General features: G+C 31.9%; 1 protein-coding gene across 4 annotated transcripts in view; it reads left to right on the forward strand.

Moving 5' to 3' along the window:
* The window catches only part of LOC118184900 (carboxypeptidase D-like), a 150,516-nt gene that overhangs the window by 59,750 nt on the left and 76,735 nt on the right, over window positions 1-14,031 (forward strand). For all 4 annotated transcript variants that reach the window (XM_035354630.2, XM_085810472.1, XM_035354629.2 and 1 more), the window contains exons 8-10: window positions 2,611-2,753; window positions 4,278-4,444; window positions 6,592-6,856. In XM_035354630.2, coding sequence (XP_035210521.1) covers window positions 2,611-2,753; window positions 4,278-4,444; window positions 6,592-6,856 — 575 coding nt within the window. The remainder of the gene's footprint in view (window positions 1-2,610; window positions 2,754-4,277; window positions 4,445-6,591; window positions 6,857-14,031) is intronic.

A 14,031-nucleotide genomic window follows, 5' to 3' on the forward strand; every position in this document is an offset into this window, starting at 1 on the left:
AGGGATTTCATTAGGATACTGCACGACCTGCAGATCTTTAAATGGGGTTCTTTGACGGCTGTCCGGTATTGAGATGAAGTTCTATAACCCATTGTGAGATTGTAAGCTGCAGCACTTGGCCCTACTTTTGTTTTAATGGACGATAAGGCACGTCACCATAGAGCTGACATCATCGATGACTACCTGGAAAGTGAAGGGATTGCACGTATGGCGTGGCCAGCATATTCGCCCGACCTTAATCCCATTGAAAATCTTTGGGATGCTCTTGGCCGTGCTGTATCTTCACGTTTCCCACCTCCAGCCACTGTTATTGAGTTGGAAACTGGTCCACAAGAAGAATGGCGATTGCTTAATTCTGCAGTGGTTGACCACCTAATTGAAAACATGGTCACAAGGTTTAAACTTTGTATACAGATGGGGGGGATCACATACCCTATTAATGTCCTTTTTTTCATTTTATGCTGTTTATTTTCATTTTATACATAATTCTGTTTAAGTGTCCAGTATGTCATTATCTGATAACTTACAAAAATTTAATATTGTTTTCATTTCTGTATATAATTATTGATTTTGTTTTATGCATAAATATATATGCTACTTTCCTGCCGAATTTTGTGTCAATCAAAGGAGTATTTGTTGATTTTTTTGCATTTTACATCTCCGTGCTTAACTTTTGGAAGTGAGTGTATTTTGAACATAATTAGCAATATACAATAGCAACTTAATTAGTTATTTTTTGCCACTGTGAAAGTTTGTTTTGGGGTATACATGTTAACTTAGGCTCAGGTATAGACATGATTTCTCTACCAATCAAGAAGTGTCCGGGGGACAAAAGTGTATAATCATTAGGATTGGAAGACATAGGAGAAATGGGGCATGAATTCAAATACTTTTCAGTTCATATAACAATTGTTAAAAACTCCTCTGTACTTAAATTAGTATTTCCCATGACATGTTTCAAAGCGTATTTAAATTATTTAATACCATCCTCCCAAAGACCATCAAAATTGGACACCTTGAGAGGGATGAACTTCCAGTCAGCACCTTTGGAAGATAAATATCTTGCAAGAAGTTCATCAAGGTGAATTAATCATGTTAAACAATCTCTACTCTGCTGTCGCACCTATGAATGAATGTGTGTTATCTTTAAAAAGTTTTCTAGTTTTACCTCTTCAAAGGGGGGGGGGAACTTTTAAGACAAGAAATGAAAGTTTGTGTCATTAGATCTGTTAAAACTTCCAAATAAATTGCACAGGTTGCGAGGCAAACAAATATGGCTACAGAAACCTTGTTGAATACACCTTTACACTCTTATTGAGCTAGAAACTGCTCTACAAAAAAAAAAAAAAAAAAAAAAAAAAAAAAAGAGCGATTGCTTCATTCTCCAGTGGTTGACTACCTAACTGAAAGCATAGTCACAAGGTGTAAACTTTGTATACAGATGAGGGAGGATCACATACCCTATTAATGTCCTTTTTTTTTCATTTTATGCGGTTTATATTCACTTTATACATAATTCTGTTTAAGTCTCCAGTATGTCGTTATCCGATAACTTACAAAAATTTAATATTATTTTCGTTTCTGTATATAATTATTGATTTTGTTTTATGCATAAATATATATGCTACTTTCCTGCCGAATTTTGTGTCAATCAAAGGAGTATTTGTTGATTTGTTTGCATTTTAATCTTCGTGCTTAACTTTTGGAAGTGAGTGTATTTTGAATTTAATTAGTTATTTTTTGCCACTGTGAAAGTTTGTTTTGGGGGATACCTGTTAAGTTAGGCTCAGGTACAGACATGATTTCTCCACCGATCAAGAAGTGTCTGGGGGACAAACACTGTATAATCATTAAAATTGGAAGACAGGAGAAATGGGGTGTGAATTCAAAAACTCTTCAGTTCATACAACAATATAACATACTTTGTTTCAAGTTGGCACATATATCTTTAAAAAAAAAAAACTGCTTGTCGCATGATATTGTATCATGAAAAATATCGCAATTGTTGAAAATTTTCATTTTCTACTTGCCATGATTATGGAAAATACCATCAGGGAGCTTTACTGTTTAAGCTGAGGGGGGCCATAAGCAAAACGATTCATGCCTTTGATTATTCAGTAGCTTTGATCTGTGTTCAGAACTTCAGTATCTTCAATTCTTTTTTTTAGTACACAAATACCTTCCTGATATTGAAGGCTATGGTCAATCATACAATTTTGAAAAGGAATGCAGTTTTTTAAGCATCTGTGAATACTATAATTTTGCAAAATGCAGCAGAATTGATATTGTCATTATTTTTACCTGAGTTTTTACAGAGAAGAACAAGAATTCTGATTGATAGAGTCAAAGAATCCTTGACTGCATGATGGAAGCCAACAAGAAACGTCTCTATTAAGACTGTGACAAGACACTAAGGATTCTTTGTTTTATGGATTGTCTAATGTTATAGACATTAACATCTATGTTGTCTGACATTAATTTAGATGTATTAAAATGTGTACTCAAATATTGGTTGCCAGTTCAAGCAACTATTTTATGTTTGTGAGCTTTTTTGATATTCCATCAGTGTTGGTAATTACGCCTGAAAACTTTTACCTTTTCTTCTATTAGGTGGCATGCAAGACTGGAACTACTTGCATAGTAATTGTTTTGAAATAACCATTGAGCTTGGTTGCTTCAAATATCCTTATGCTAAGGACCTTCCTGATTATTGGAAAGCAAACAAAGAAGCTCTTATAGCCTTCATTGAACAGGTGAGTGTTTTTATATTTTCTTAAAACTCTATTTTTAAGAAACAAATAGATCTGATTTTCATGTAAATTTTTCATTTACCTGATTTTAATATAAAAATTTAGTACAAACATTTAAAATTAAGTAGCAAAAAGGTGCCTTAAATTGGCACAGGTTTTGAATAAAATTACATTGATTTTGGGGGCTATCAGGCATAGATCCCTCTTCTTCAGTAGCAAAAAATGTTTAAGAATGTTAAAGATGGGAAGTTTGTTTTCCATTTTAACATTTTTGCTGGTAGTATGAAAGTGTTTCATAGCCAAATTTTTCTTGAAAATCTGATTTAGTGATAATCTTAAATTAATGTAATGTTAAGCTTCTTTTTTTTTTTTTTTTTTTTTTTTTTTTTTTTTTTTTCAATTATGGTGTGTAGTTTTCTAACATTTTCATGTTAAAAATATGTTTGTTTTCATAATTTACATTAGGTAATATAATATTAAGATTCTTTTCTTAAACTATATATTGCAATATGAGATTTTTCTATGCATTGGTGTTAAATACTATGTTTGTTCCCTTTTCCTCAATTTAAAATTTTAAATATTAATCTACTTTTATATTTAGCAACTAATGATATACTTTTAAAGATGACACTTAATGTGCTAATAGTTAATGTTATCAGTCAGATATTGTTATTGAATAGCCAAAGCCATGCCCTTTTGTACACGAAAGTGTCACCTTATTGTGATTCATTATTCTTTTAATATGAAAGTTACTGAAATATTGTAGAATAAATTTTATAAACTGAAATAAAGTTGCCAAATAATATTAATATGCATTATAAAAATTGCCAAGTTAAGACATATCACCAAGTAAGAGATTAAATCATGAAACATCTTGGTTTCGATTCTAGTCAATCATTTAAGATTAGGCACAATATATATATATGTAGATTTTTAGTAACTCTATCAGTTTTTAGAGGACCAGATGCAAGTGCCACTTTTTCAGGGGCACAAAATATGTCTGAACCCTAAAAATGTCTATGCCAAACTAAGACTGCTTTTTTGGCGAATTTTAAATTTTGTGGTGGCAAGTTCTCTTCAAATGAGGAATGCCATCCAAGTATTAAATTTAGGGTACAGCATTGGTCAAATAATTTCCAAATATGTTATGAACAGTTCATAAATGAACTTTTGCATTAAAGGCATTATGAACAGTTTATAAACAAACTTGCATTCTCTAATTAAAATGCTTTGAAACTGCCTATTAATATGTTTCTAATTAGATTTATATTAAAATTATTTAAATTAGTTAAATTCCATTGTTGTTATGAAGGAATTTTTTTTTATAATTTCTTGTTATCATTCAGTTAATATTATCAAAGTAGCATGGACAGACATGATCACATTAAACGGCACCTACTGTACTTTATTTGTGTTTTGGACTGTTTCATATTTTAATTATAAAACTTTCTGTTTTATTTATTTATTTTTTCTTTGAGAAACCTGTGTATATGAAAATCATAATTTTATCAAAACCTGTATTTTTAGGTTCACACAGGAGTACACGGTTTCATAACAGATAACAATGGAAATGGTATTTCAAATGCAACTGTACATGTTAGTGGCATAGATCATGATGTCATTTCTGCACAGTATGGTGATTATTGGAGACTTCTAAGTCCTGGAAAATATGTTATAACTGTTAAGGCTGCTGGGTAAGTATATTATGAAATCCTTCTAATTACTTCTTGTAATTTTGGTCTAGTACAGATAATGGTGTGAAATGTTTTGATTTAATTCAAAAAATATAGTTTAAATTATGAACAAAGAATATTAAGACATTCTATCACATAATTTTAGTAAAATAACATTGTTCAAGAAAGCTGTTTGGAAAATAATTGTGATTTATGACATGATGAATGAAATTATATAAAATATTTAAAAGAAAATTTTATAAATATGTTTAATTACATAACATCTTTTACTTCTGTGAAAGAGGGTGCTAGTAAGTTCTTGGTTTAATTTTCATATCACCTATGAAATGTTGCCTTATATGATGCAGTAAAATAGATTGGATTGGATTTATTATAGTATAGCAAAGATAGGGCTATATGCCTAAGAGGAGGGATGCCTTTAAGAAGAACTTAATAAGAGAAACTTTTTCAAATTTATATTGCTCATGAGGGAAACGATGGAAGTGCCCATATAGCGAGCACTTTTTCCAGAATTTGTAACCTGGTCAAACTAATAGGGTTCAGCTAGTCTGCTCTCTTTGGCCACAAATTGGTGGTATCAGAGGCATACCTAGGGTTCTTAGCCCCAGGGACAGCTGAAGATTTTTTGCCCCTTTCTGTGTGCCAAGAATGGGAAACATTTCATTCTAAAATTTCGCAACATAAATTTGGCGCCCCCTGAATGCTGCACCCGTGGACAGATGTCCTCCCTTGCTCCACCCTAGCTACGCCACTGGGTGGTATGCAGCAGTGAAGAATTCCTGAAGATATTGCATATTGAAATTACTGATATTTTCATTATGAGGATTTTTTAAGCTCAAAGGAGGTTGTTTTACTTTTTCTGTTTCTTTAATTTGATGTTAACAAAGCAGTTCAAGTTTAAATGAGTTCACTGAGTGTATAGTTTGGAAGAAGAGGCTTAGTACTGAATAAAATGGTTAAAAGAAAAACTAATCAGCTTTGTGGAAACAGAACTTTGAAAGCAAAATTGAATTAATATCCAATTTTCCTGCTTCATATTTTTCATAAAAAATCATATATAAATCATATATAAATATGAGTATTGTGTATCTTATTAGCATGATCAAGAACCAGTGTATATGAAATAACATGAGACAAAAACAGGTAATTGGTTTTTTATCTAATAAAAGTGTTTTGTATGTAACATGAATAAAATACAAGAAAATAGATTTATTATGAATTTTCTTTATTGAAAAGAACAGAAATTCAGAAATATTTATCCAAGGCATTGCATAATTGTGAAAAACTTTATATTAAAAGTCCATTATGAATCTTGTTTTGTAATAGCTTTCTTTTTCAGTTATTAGCTATAGTAAAATTTTGATGTGAATTTTGTTACATAATGATGATGATATTTGTATTCATTTTTTCCTCAATTATTAATTTTTTATGTTGTAATAGGAACCTAAAAATAGCATTAAAAGGAATATAACTAAAATAATATTAAAAGAATACACTCAAAAAATTTCAAGTTTATTTTAATAATCTTAAGATTAATATTTATAACCTTGTAAGCTAGAAAAGTGTACCATGAAATAATTTAAAAGGTAAATCAAGGAAGTAAATAATACTTAAATATAGTATTTCATAATAAAGTATTGCAACTGAGAATATTATTAATACTAAAGCTAATGGAATGTATCCAGCTAGCAGGTTAAAAAATTTAATAATTTTCATTGGTTTTAGGAAATTCCCATGTGTGATAAAATTATGATCTAGTTTCTTTTTGAAGTCTAGAATCATAAGGCTCTCCCTCTTGAATGCTGTGCTGTAGTTACTAATTCCTTTATTATGAATGATGATTTCCATTATAATAAATAAACATTTGTTGGGTCTGTTAGCCATGCAAAAAAATGCCAAAATTAAAAATACTAATATGTTTTCAGTTGTGTTATTTCACATATCCTGCAAAATCTTTTTCACATAAATTTTTAATAAAAAATATCATTGATTTAGAAGTCAAACAACAAAAATCAGCGTTATATTTTCAAATTTCACAGCAATGCTGTTTTTTGTTGTTTGACTTCTAAATTAATATTTTTTCAGTGTGTTATTGTATCTTAAATATCATATTTTTAATGAATTTTATTTTAAATCTAATTCTTTAGATTTTCTCAGAGCACTAAAAAAGTGGATGTCCCAGAAGAAGGATATGTTACTATTAATTTCACTCTGGATAATTCCTTCATTGAATGGTCCCAAAAAGAAGATTTTGGAATTCTAGAAAATATTGAGGGCAGATATTTGAACAACTTTGAATTGCATAATGAATTATTGCAGTTAGCCAATGAGAACCCTGATCTAATAGCCCCAATGGCTAATTTTGGCAAGGATGGTCTTAAAGCTCTTAATTTTGTCATAATATCGTCTGAGGTAAGTATTTATAAATTTGAGATTCTTCTAAATTATACATATATATATATATATATATATATATATATATATATTAAAGAGTTATAGGGGTACTTGATTATTATTTGAAGAATTATTGGAGTGCATATTAAGATTTCTACTCACCTGGACAATCAGGCAAATGGTCAGGGAAGTCATAAACTTTTTACAAAATGTTCATAACCAACAAAAAAAAAAAAAAAAAAAAAAAGGTACAGATCTGTTCTCTTTGATAATAAAAAGTAAATGTTCTAAATAGTAAGCAATAAATAAAAATTATCTATTTAAAAAAGAAACCAGTTATTCTAATCTGTATTTTGTAATTATGATGTATTTTACTAAATTCATAGCTAAAACAAATTTATCAAACTACATCTCTCCTCTCCACCCACTAATGAGAATTGTACATTCTTCTCTTTAGTAATGCCAAGAATTTATCAAAAAGTTTCTAACCGAGTGTTGTTGACAAAAAAAATACTACTTATCTATGTTTGAATACTGTCTTCTTTGAATATACACCTTGCATGGCACTACACTCATTCCAGCATTTCTGCCTCTCTAGAATATAGCTCCAGACATTCTGTATAAGTGAGTCCATATTGTTTTGTGTTTTATGCTGAATTTCATTGCCATGGACATTGATGCTTATGGACATGAAGGATAAGTTATGTACAACACGTTTACAGTGATCTTGGTACATTATGACATAATGTTCTTTTTTTGTGTAGTGATCAGCAGTTGGGAAGCAGAACTATCACCAATAGGCTGCATTTTAAATTCTGATGACAGAATTGTCTGCACTGACCTATACAATATATTATCAGCGATTTGTTTCAGAAAATTATGAGCATAGATAATAGAGTGGTACACTGACAATTTACTTGTTTGGCACCATCTTTTAAACCTAAATCAGATCTGCTATTGAATATGAAGCTGAGTTATAAGTTACTGCATGTAAGATCATACAGATAAATAAATGAAAGTGGAAAGTGTTCAGAACAAAGTACTTTGAATAATCATCAGTTAAGCCATCCATTTACAGTTCAGTCTGGTCATTGGTTGACCAAGGCAAAGATATGCTGTGAAACCAATGAAAATTCCTAAGATTTACATGTTGTGGCTGACATATTTAGCTGCTCAACTTAGAATATGGCAAAAGAATTAGCAGTCAATTGACAGGCACTTCAGTAAACCGTAATCTGCACTTGATGCTTTCCATAAGAAAAGGAAACTTTCTTTGGTACTTTCTGATTATCCACAGTCTCTCCCCCCCCCAAAAAAAAATATTAAAAATCTGTGAATAGTTTCATTTATAAATTAGCACAATATTTTCCATATTTTAATGAAAGTTTTAACATTACACAATAAATATAAACTTAAAAATAACATCAAAAGTAGCTACTGTCTATTAAATTGCTAATTTTAAAAGAGTTCATTTAAAAAAATGTGTGTGCTCTTAATTAATGTAAGTTCTAATTGTCGCATCTCAGGCAAAATGTCGTGAACTTGTTGATGATTTTGGAGAGAATCTGCAGACTCGTTGCTAACTAATTTTTTGCCAAGTGAATCTGCGAAAAAGGATAGTCATTTTCGAAATAACAGTGCAGCATTGTGCACCAGCCATAACAGACATGTGCTATATGCATACCTGGGTTGTTACATAAATATGTTTTGGTGACTATGTGGGTTACCACATAACTAACATTTTGTATAAAGAAGACTTTCCCGTGATTTTTCAGTTGGCATGTGGATAATCAGAAAGTACCGTTTCTTTTTCTCTCAACAATAATAAGTAAAATAATAATAGTAATCTCAACAGTAATAATAAGTAATAATAAGTAAATTTTCATAACATTTTTAATTATTACTTTGTGTTTTGTAGTGAATGGATAATATTATTAAGTTATTTATGCTTAAATTGGTAATTAGTTCTTTATATTTCATCTAAAAAATTGATTATAAAACATGAATTTCAGTGACAGTCTTCTTAATAATATTAAGTTTTATTTTTAACTGAGCTTGTTTTAAACAAGATAGGATTTTGAAAATTTTGAAGTTGTATTTAATATTATTATATAAGTTTTAAAATTATATAATGCATATTATTAGCTCACAGAGGCATTAGACTCAAAGAGCTATTAGTCTCAAAAGAGCGTTTTGTGTCGTTTCACTTTCTGCATTGGTTTACTTTTCAAACTGATACCACATATTATCGCCACATATTATTATATTTAAAGAAACTAAATAAGGAAGAATTTGCATGAATGTTTCTCGCATTGGGAAAAAACAATGGTACCTTGAGCCATCAATTTTTAAATAACATGGGTACAGTATAAAGTCCAAAATCCAGACTCCATTATCCGGAATGATCTAAAATCCAGATCTCAAAGCCAAACAAATTTGTGAGATTAATAATTTGGCTCCGTAGCTGAGTATCTACTTGGCGTACATCTCAAACCGAAATATTCACCTATTTTATATCCCTGACGCCGACCTGGCGAGCCATTATTTATTATATTTTGCTTTCATTACTGCATGTTTTTTTTTTTTTTTTTTTATATTAGTAATTGAATAACAAGAGTATGGCAACCTTTTATGCTAATGGTTGGCGATGATTATAGATTTTTAAATGCTCTAAGAAATGCTGACAAGGAAAAATTCAACAAAAACTTCCTTTCATATGCTAAAAATAGATTTTGTTAATGAAACTCATAGACCAAAAGATTACATTTAGTGCTATTTAATTAAGAATAATTGATATGTTATTCACGATATAGAAGAAGAAGACGGCAGAATTTAGAGCCGCCAGAAGCAGCAGCAGAATATGTCGGCAGCGGACAGCAGAATTTAGGGCAGACGAAATTTTTTGAACCCTGGGAAGCACCGAGCGGCAAAATTAAGGGATGAGAAGTTTTTTATGATTTAGCAAAATTACTGGGATCTAAAGTTTAGGCGTGGTGAAAATTGAGAACATAGGAAGCACTTTATAGCAGAATTTAGGACCCAGACTGCACCAGACGGTATCGAGCGCCGACCCTAGATAAAGCATTAAGTATATGTGGGAGTTTATTTATTCAGGACTCAGATAAGTTTTAAGCAAGTGCAAGAAATAAACGTAGGTATAGTAAATAACTAATAAATACAGTTCAGACTTAATTCAGTACACAATAGGAGCAAGACAAAATTTAGCGAAGCAACTTGGCTTTCATCGCCAATCTAGTGATACACAGCCAATAATGTATAACAAATGCTATTTTAAGGTAGGCTTAAATTATCTTTACTTATTCTAAGTCATTTCGATTAATGTAGCAGACTGTGCTGCTTCCTCATCCTCTAATTTGATCCAGCTTATTAATTTTTGCAGACTGTTATTATTACGGCAATTTTATAAAAACTAAGCTTGAACTTTCGATTATGTTAAAAAAAGTTTACAATTCTGGAGCTGCCAAAGGATCTGCAAAGCGAAACCATCTTTCGATGGCCATTAAACAAAAAGTGGAATTGTTGCAAAAAATGGATAAAGGCATATCTGTCTCAAAATTATGCAAGGAGTACGGCATTGAAAAGTCAACTGTGTATGAGACAAGAAAAATGAAAAAGGAACTTTTTTGAATTTTTTGTGGAAGCAACTTAAACAACTTACATTGAAAGAAATGTTTAATAAAGTAAACAAATAAATATTAAGCTTTTTTTTTTAATTTTGATATTCTTTAGATCATAATTGTTCTTTATTTCATAAATTACGATTTCATATTTTTAATTGTATAATTTCTGCGTGCCATCTTTGATTTAAATTGATTATCTAATATCCGGAAAAATACCAAATCAGGAATTGCTGAAGTCCCGATGAGTCCGGATTTCAGACTTTGTACTGTACTTTTAAGCCGAATTTTTAATTTCGTGTTTGTTTTAATATCTATTTCAAATTCTGTAAAACTTTAACAAATTTTTGATTAACAAACTCAATGACTTCAAAGGGAGCAATGGTAACACTGTATAGATTTTATCTTCAGTGTTCGTGACTGTGTATTGGATATTCTAAAGATCTGCTGTTTTAAATATTTTGTGTTATCACTATGTGGTTTAAGTGCAAAGAACATTATATTTAATAAATAAAGGTAGCACACAAAATGTTAAAAAAATGCCCTTTTGGGCATAATATAAAATCTAAAAGCTTTTTAAAAAAGTTTTATTATTAGTTCTATAAGGAAATGTAAACTGTGATCAGATTAGAATTGAATTTGTTAGCTGCTTTTTTTTTTACATTGTTACCATTTTTAATATGTATGGAACAATTGTTTAAATTGAGTTCTTCATGAGTATTTGTAATTCTAATTTAAAACTTTGTTTTTCATAATATGAATGCATGTAAGCAGCCAGAGTTATGAAATCTGTTTCGTTAATCACGGTTATTAAACCTGGTTATTGTTATATACAGGGTGTGATTCAAAAGTTTCAAGACTTACCTCAGAACTAGAAATTGTTGGACGTTTAAGTATAGCTTACTAAAATTCTTCAAACTATGATCCTTCTGCATCAACACAGTGTTGCCAGCTCATCTTCCACTCTTCGTACCCCTTCTGGACGGCCTCAGGCGTCATGCTCTCAAGGGCTGTCGTCGAAGCCTGCTGGATGGCGCTGATAGAGTCAAATTACTTCCCTTTTAGGCCTGTCTTGATTCGAGGGAAGAGGAAAACATCACTTGGAGCCAAGTTGGGGCTGTAGGGTGGTTGCGGCAGTGTTGTCACGTTGAACTTGACCAAAACTTCGGCGGCGACGCACGACGTGTTAGCAAACGCATTGTTGTGGTGGAGATTAAAATTGCCGGCGGAAACGGCGGTGTTTAAAATAGAAGGTGTTTAAAACTTTCATACAATTTGTTTTCAAGACATACGTGTTTCTATGACTTCCAGAAGACGAATTGAAGATTCTGAGCATTGATTGGCGTGCTGTTGAGCGCATTGAAGCAGAACAATCAATCACAGATGTTGCTCTTTTCTTCGGCGTTCATCATTCTGTAATTTCACGTTTATGGAAACAATTCTAAACCACACAGACAGTTGTCCGAACGCCTGTAGCCGGTGGCCCAAGGGTTATAACCCCCGCGGAAGTTTGATATATTGCTATTGTAGCCAAGCGAAATCGCAGAGTGACCTCCACACGTGTGACATCTATAGTTACAGCATCGATTGGTTAGGCAATATCTGCAGCTACTGTACGCTGAAGATTACATATGAGTGGACTGTATGCCCGAGTACCTGGAGTTTGTGTTCCTCTATCCACCCAATCAAGAGGAGCACGATTACAGTGATGCTGGGAACATGTCAATTGGAATGTGTCTGACTGGAGCAATGTCATGTTTACTGATGAGTCAAGATTTGCTCTAGAGCCAGATGACAAGCATATAAGGATATGGTGTAAACAATGAACACACAATCAGTCCCAAAACATCACCAAACATCATGCATTCCGAGGCGGAAGCATTATGGTTGTTTGGGCAGGGATTTCATTAGGATACTGCACGACCTGCAGATCTTTAAATGGGGTTCTTTGATGGCTGTCCGGTATTGAGATGAAGTTCTATAACCCATTGTGAGATTGTAAGCTGCAGCACTTGGCCCTACTTTTGTTTTAATGGACGATAAGGCACGTCACCATAGAGCTGACATCATCGATGACTACCTGGAAAGTGAAGGGATTGCACGTATGGCGTGGCCAGCATATTCGCCCGACCTTAATCCCATTGAAAATCTTTGGGATGCTCTTGGCCGTGCTGTATCTTCACGTTTCCCACCTCCAGCCACTGTTATTGAGTTGGAAACTGGTCCACAAGAAGAATGGCGATTGCTTAATTCTGCAGTGGTTGACCACCTAATTGAAAACATGGTCACAAGGTTTAAACTTTGTATACAGATGGGGGGGATCACATACCCTATTAATGTCCTTTTTTTCATTTTATGCTGTTTATTTTCATTTTATACATAATTCTGTTTAAGTGTCCAGTATGTCATTATCTGATAACTTACAAAAATTTAATATTGTTTTCATTTCTGTATATAATTATTGATTTTGTTTTATGCATAAATATATATGCTACTTTCCTGCCGAATTTTGTGTCAATTAAAGGAGTATTTGTTGATTTTTTTGCATTTTACATCTCCGTGCTTAACTTTTGGAAGTGAGTGTATTTTGAACATAATTAGCAATATACAATAGCAACTTAATTAGTTATTTTTTGCCACTGTGAAAGTTTGTTTTGGGGTATACATGTTAACTTAGGCTCAGGTATAGACATGATTTCTCTACCAATCAAGAAGTGTCCGGGAAACAAAAGTGTATAATCATTAGGATTGGAAGACATAGGAGAAATGGGGCATGAATTCAAATACTTTTCAGTTCATATAACAATTGTTAAAAACTCCTCTGTACTTAAATTAGTATTTCCCATGACATGTTTCAAAGCGTATTTAAATTATTTAATACCATCCTCCCAAAGACCATCAAAATTGGACACCTTGAGAGGGATGAACTTCCAGTCAGCACCTTTGGAAGATAAATATCTTGCAAGAAGTTCATCAAGGTGAATTAATCATGTTAAACAATCTCTACTCTGCTGTCGCACCTATGAATGAATGTGTGTTATCTTTAAAAAGTTTTCTAGTTTTACCTCTTCAAAGGGGGGGGGAACTTTTAAGACAAGAAATGAAAGTTTGTGTCATTAGATCTGTTAAAACTTCCAAATAAATTGCACAGGTTGCAAGGCAAACAAATATAGCTACGGAAACCTTGTTGAATACACCTTTACACTTTTTTTTTTTTTTTTTTTTTTGTAAGAGAGGATCCACAAAAAATTGTTGCCTGTATCATTAAAGGCAAAAGTTTCATTAACTCGCTCAGATGGCTGTTTTCCCATTAGTTGAGCTGAAGTAGAAGGAATTGCCGTAAAACAAACAACACATTGATGGCAAATTTTTCTACAAATATTTTCCCCATTTAAGGGCCAATATTTCTCTTTCACAAAATATAATAAAATTTGTAGTCCCACATGAAAGTATTTCTTGTGAAAATACAATTAGATCTGATATATGTTTTTTTTTTTGGTTGAAGCACCACAAGATGTTTTTTACAGAACTCAAGATTGGAATTTTACAGGCAAC

Source organism: Stegodyphus dumicola, chromosome 2 (genome assembly GCF_044657685.1).
Source record: "Stegodyphus dumicola isolate Sdum_Otavi_A_Nest chromosome 2, ASM4465768v1".
NCBI classification, from domain to species: domain Eukaryota; kingdom Metazoa; phylum Arthropoda; class Arachnida; order Araneae; family Eresidae; genus Stegodyphus; species Stegodyphus dumicola.